The following is a 6,000-nucleotide window of genomic DNA, read 5'->3' on the forward strand; positions in this document are numbered from 1 at the left end:
GATGCTGCTGCTCCTCTTCCCTCAGGGTTGTAGGCTTGAATGGATGAGAGTGATTCGTTTCTCATTTCAGGGATGGACAGTCTGGCAAAGTAACTGTGGACGATTATGGTGCCAGGACTGGTAAATCCCCTGGGAAGATGAGGCAGTTGAACATCAATGGAGATCTCTATGTAGGTGAGTGCTCACCATTCACATTCAAGATCCAGATGCATTTTTGGGTTTGCAAAGTCAGCTGCAAGGCAGGACATGCCAGCTCCACCCGTCTCAAAGTGAAGTCTTCATGGAGCAGCCTCTGGTCCTCCACAGCCTGGCTTTTGTGGGGAGGTCTCTCTGGGTGTGATGGTGAGGACTGATGGGAGAAGAGACCAGGACCATGGAGTGCACTGTGGTAGCCTCAGCAGGTACACCGAAACAGAGGGTGGCAGCTGCAAAGCACACACCGTAGTGGGAATCTGGGCACAAGCTTATTTGGCTCTTACTGATGCTACCATTCCTGCAGTAAATAATTAGCATCCTAGTTTGTTATCTCCTGCTTATCCCCTCTGTACTTTAAAGTGCTTAAAAGCTGTATTTAAAGAAAACACAGAACAACCTGTAAATTAAAATTCGCTTCTGAAAATGCACTAGGAAGGCTAATGGCATTGCTGGATGTGCTGTCTGCCAGGCAGAAGCAGACACCCGTGTCGGTGAAGAGTTTCTCATTGCTGCCTTTCCCTCAGGTGGCATGAAGGAAATAGCCCTGCACACGAACAGGCAGTACATGCGGGGGCTGGTGGGCTGCATCTCCCACCTCACGCTTTCAACCGATTACCACATCTCGCTGGTGGAGGATGCTGCCGATGGGAAGAACATCAACACGTGTGGGACCAAGTGACAAGAGAGGAATCCCGGTGCCGAGGACCCGTCGTGTGCTTGCGTGTGTGGCTGAGCACGAGCCAGCTGCCACAGCCCTCTACGGCCAGCCCACATTCACCATCTGGGAAGGTGACAGAGCCGAAGGAAAACCCAGAAAAAAGAGAACAATATACCCTCTCCTTTCCTTTCTTGACCAAACCAAACTGAGTATTTTGTGTAGGAATCATCCACTCTACCTGTTAAGTGTTTAGTGAACGCTAAAGGTTGTGCATTGGTGCAAACAGCAAAGAAATGTGTAATGTTATGAGTAGCTCAGTGACTGTGTTGTGGTCCTTAGGCTATCATTTGTAGTATCAGAGAAAGCAGTCTTGAGACACCTGCATTCATTCCACCCTGCAATGGTACAACGGCTCTACTGTTCAACAACCACACCATCAGGCAGTATATCTATGCATTCAGATGTATGTCCTGGAACAAGCAGTCTCCTTACCACTCTCTGATTTAGGAAAATTATGTTTCATGCTGTGTAAGTAGCAGTTGCAGTGACTGGTTTCAAAATATTGTTGTTTGTGGAGGAGGAAGGTTCTTAAAGTCTACTTTTTTATTACAAGCAACAAAATCAATGAACCAATTTTGTAGAAGTAATTTTATACTTGTATATTTTTTATAGCAGCAGCAGACCTGCTTACATGGTATAACTTTTAACATTTAGATGTATTATTCAATTAGCTCTTTGCACACTTTCCTAAAAATAGCAAAGTGACCTGTGGTTTAAATTTGTTCTACAGGAGGCTTAATGTCTGTATTATACAGTTTTAATGGGGATATTTGTGAGTTATGACCTGTTTTAAGTCTGACTCCTTTTGTTTTGTAAATTTTGTCAGTTTAAAATTGTACATTATGAAGTTTTCCTGGCTTAAACAGATTAAAAGTTTAGGAAAAAAAAAGAGCAGATGCTTGCCACTGTGGTATTATAAATCACTTTTTTTTTTTCTGAAAAATGAGAAAAGGGATGTGCAAGAGACCTTGGTGGGTCACAGTCCTCTTAAAATAAAATGTTTTCTAGGCACTGGACCAACACTTATGCAACCTTGATTGCCAAACTGTAATTTAAGCAGGCAAACAGAGTGCTGTCAAGACACTGAGGAAATGGTCCAGAATTTCATAGTTTGGAGATTTTTTTCCCTTAACTCTTTGAAGCAGATCCGTGGGCCACTGTGGGGGGGAGAAGAGAGACCCCCTGTGCAGCAGGGTGGAAGAAGTAAAACCTCCTCAGCTGCGCAGGCTTGTCTGAATGGCTGGGAGTTATGAGGACCTCATATGGCTAAATAAATGGAGATCAAGAGGTTTCTGCTGCATTTTTACCGTGCCCAGGGTGCTCCAAGCTCCCTGGCAGCTCAGAGACGTTCCAGAGGATTTTGTTTGGCTTGGGGAGCCCCATGGACAGAGAGGCAACTGTGCATCATCGGGAAAAATCAGGATAAGGTGTAAGATCAAGCTGTGCCTTTAAAATGAAAGTAAATGGAATGTGATGCCATGGAGTGCAAGGGGGAAATGTGTGGAGTTTGGAAAAGGGGAAAAACTAAAATCTCTGGAGGCTGAAGGTCTGCAGGCTGCTCACTGCAGCAGCTCTGCAGCAGCTGCTGGATACAGCCTGTGCTCGGGCTGCATCTCGGCCACTGCTGCAGGGGAGGAAAGAGTCACATTTTATGTGCTGGGAGGGGGTTCCAAATGGTAGTGACCTGTCCTGACCTGACACAGGGTATGGAAATCTGGCTGACTCTGCCTCGAATCCTGGGGACCTGCTGTGCTGCTGGTGATGGAAGACAGTGCTGGTCTGGAAACTGCATCAGCCTCTGCTCTGTCACATGTGCCTCCCCTTTCCCATCCTTTCATTTCTGTCGCAGGATTTGGGGAGCGGCTCCAAGACAAACATCTGGCGGGAGAGGTCCCTATCTTAAGATAATTTACTGCAGAATAACGCATTTTGGTACAAGGCGATACTTCTCCAGAACAAAAGCTGCTCTTTGAAACATGGGGCAGGGGCGGGGTGTGGGTAGGAAATACCTCCATTGTTGTTGTGGAAAAGGAAGAGCAACAAACGACAGCTCCCAAAACGCCTCTTTCCAACTGTGCGTATCACCACGTGGGAATTCGGAACTGGCAGCATCACCCCACCACGGCACAGGCTGAGCACGAGCAGCATAGCTGTCTGGTGCCGGCCAGGCGGGGGGAAGAGTAAAGATTCTGTGGAGTTTGAATCTTTTAACGAAAAAAAGAGAGTCCTTTCTGCATTGTTTTAAAGACAGAGACTTTGGGAGAGGAAGGCATCCTGCATCCACATTTCCAGTTTGCCTGGTGAAGCTTGGGGATGGGTGAGAGACAGAGGTTTCCACTCAAGGGATTGGGCAGGGTACAGGTGCCAGAAACTTGAGACCATATGACCAGATGTTGAGGCTTGGCCACCCCTTCTCACCTCCTCTGATGCTTAGCCAGGGAAAGGAAGGGGAAAGGCAGGCAGTGCATGGCAGAGTGCTTAGTCATTTCCCAAGACTGGGCCTGGATGTGCTGCTCACTCTCTCCCAGGCTGTTTACTGATCACATTATTTATTGCTTGGGCTGTATCAGATGCTCAGCATGACCCTGGTGCTTCTGTAGGATGAGCTCTTGTGTCCTTTTTGCCACAGGTACCTGTGCAAACTAACAGTGAAGCCAACAGTCCCAGGTGTTTGTGCCTCTCTTTGCAGTTAATACCCTTCCGAAAATCTTCCAGTTTTTCCCCAGTAATCCCAAAAGTCATCCCCCACCACTTTCTAGGTCCAAACACCCACCTTGGTGCCAGCCTTGGATGGGCCAAGTCAGGCTTTGTGCTGGGCACTGGCTGTTGGGCAGAGCTGCACCCTGCCTGCCCTGTGCCCTGCTTGGGACACAGCGTACCTCACTGCCCTCCACCACTTCTGCTTGGGAATCAGCAGTTACATTTACTCAGATCAACATAAAGTAAAATAAGAAAGAAAAAAATAATGGCAAAAAAAAAAAAGGCAGGCAAAAAGAGGTGTCGAGGGGAACTAAAGCCAGACAAGACACAGCAGTGGTCTGTACAGTAGACAAAGCTGCACTGGTGTGTCCTGGATGGCCAAAGGTGAGGGGCCAGGAGCTCTTTTCCATCCCAGTCCTCCCAGCCCGGTCCTGAGGAGCAGAGAGGCAAAGGGGAGGAGGGGCTGACAGGGTTGGGAAGCTGCCCATTCCTCACCGACACAGTAGCCTGTCACAGGTGCCCATTAAAAGTTGCTGTTTTGCCAGCTAGGCTTTTCTTTTAAGAAAACATTTTCATTCTGTTGATAAAGAAAAATAAGCTGGATGGGCAATACATCATCCCAGGTCTGCATGTGGAGCTCCTTCCATAGCAGCATCAAGGGGCAAACCTCATCACTTTAAAGGACTGGATAAAATGCAGCCGTGATGCACTCATGGAGCACAGCAGCCACATCCCATCAGCCAGATGCGTCTTTTCCATCCACATTTTATTTCTTGGAGGATGCGTGCACACAGAGTGGGGTTTTCCCTTCTCCAAAGCAATGCCTTGCTCTGATGTCCAAGTTGGGCATCGCCTGCTCTGATGAGCGCATCCCTCCGTCCCATTCCATTTTGCCATGGGTTTGAGCCATGGTGGGCACTCCCACTCCCCTTGTTGGGTGGTGAGGCATCCCTACCCCTGCACTCAGGTATCTGCACATGAGGAACAGCCCGCAGTGCTGGCACCTGTGGTCACTGCAGGTCCATGAGGTCCTGGCTTTCCACCCCAGGGACACGACCCAACTTGTCTGTGGGTGCCCTCTTCCCAAAGTCCTGTGATGGAGACTGCCTGGCAGCGCTGCGACCGACTGCCCTCATTTCTCTCAAATATCTGTTCACTGTCAGAGCATTTGTCTTTGTTTATTGTGCACGGGACAAAGATGATGTTGTTCCTCTGCCCCAGCTATTTCTTTTTTAAGCTTCTCTCAGTCTTCCTTTCTAGGAAAACAGCGGTGCCGGGTCTCTCAACACCCATCCCCATGCGTTGTGTTTTCCAGCACCGTACTTTACCGTGACGTATGGGGACAGCATGGAAGAAATGGAGCTGCTGAGCACAAGCACCTTATGCTCACAAACCAGCAGCTTTCCAACCTTTTTTTTTGTTTTGTTTTGCAGACCCTTAAATAGTTTCTAATAGCAATAATGGTAGTGTACACAGTCACTTTTGTGGACATGCTGGAATTTTTCTCACTTTTACTGTCTTTTGAAAACACAGGAGAGCCAATATTTAGTATTTTCTTTACAATTTCTCTTGCTTCCTTTTTGTTCTTCACCACAGCTTTTAATGTTGGTGCCAGCTAAGAACTGAAAAGTGAAACCACCAGTTTATCATCATGTTTAGGCAGTTTCCATTGCAACTTCTTATTGCTCTTACCAAAACACAGGCTTTTTAAAGCACTAACAAATGCCCTGCGCACAGGAACTCTGTAACATTTATTTATGTGTTGAGATTAACTTCTTGCAGTTGCAAATGTGGGAATGGCTGGACAGTGATGCTACAGCCAGTGTCACGTTGGGAGCAGTCAGCGTTGTCAGCACAGGGAGAGTCAAGCGGAAGAGAAGGATGCTGGGACAGGGAACATGGACGGTCCGAGTCCCTCTCTCTTGTTCTGACGGTGAAAAGCAGGGCAGTCCACATGCTCCATCATTACCCAACCTTCAAATTCAGTTGCTGTGATTTTGTAGCACAGTTCAACTTCTTTGAATAGCTGCGATGATACATGAAATTCAGACTGTGATCTTAATTGCTTTATAGAAGTGCTTGTATTTGTAGTTCCCAGGTACCTCATAAATGCACCCAAAATTAAAAGCTCCAGCTCACAACTGGCTTGAAGTGTTTCATCTACACTGGCCATATTTTGTAAATGTGACGTGGCAGGACACACATCAGTAACTGGTTTCTGTGCTGGCTTAGTGACTGGAAACCCTCATTTTGCTCCAGGGGTAGATCACAGAATCATAGACTGGTTTGGGTTGGAAGGTACCTTAAAGCTCCTCCAGTCCAACCCCTGCCATGGGCAGGGACACCTCCCACCAGACCAGGTTGCCGAAAGCCCTGTCCCACCTGGC

The 6,000-nt window shown here is 47.5% G+C and overlaps 1 protein-coding gene across 1 annotated transcript in view; it reads left to right on the plus strand.

Annotated features, from left to right (window-relative positions):
• EGFLAM (EGF-like, fibronectin type III and laminin G domains) overlaps positions 1-874 on the plus strand; it is a gene marked incomplete at its 5' end in the record, with an annotated part of 41,099 nt that extends 40,225 nt beyond the window's left edge. The window contains 2 exons of the mRNA XM_010192778.1: positions 71-174; positions 720-874. Coding sequence (XP_010191080.1) covers positions 71-174; positions 720-874 — 259 coding nt within the window. The remainder of the gene's footprint in view (positions 1-70; positions 175-719) is intronic.
• Between the last annotated feature and the right edge of the window lie 5,126 nt (positions 875-6,000).

This window comes from Mesitornis unicolor, unplaced genomic scaffold, assembly GCF_000695765.1.
Source record: "Mesitornis unicolor isolate BGI_N332 unplaced genomic scaffold, ASM69576v1 scaffold7649, whole genome shotgun sequence".
Lineage (NCBI taxonomy): Eukaryota > Metazoa > Chordata > Aves > Mesitornithiformes > Mesitornithidae > Mesitornis > Mesitornis unicolor.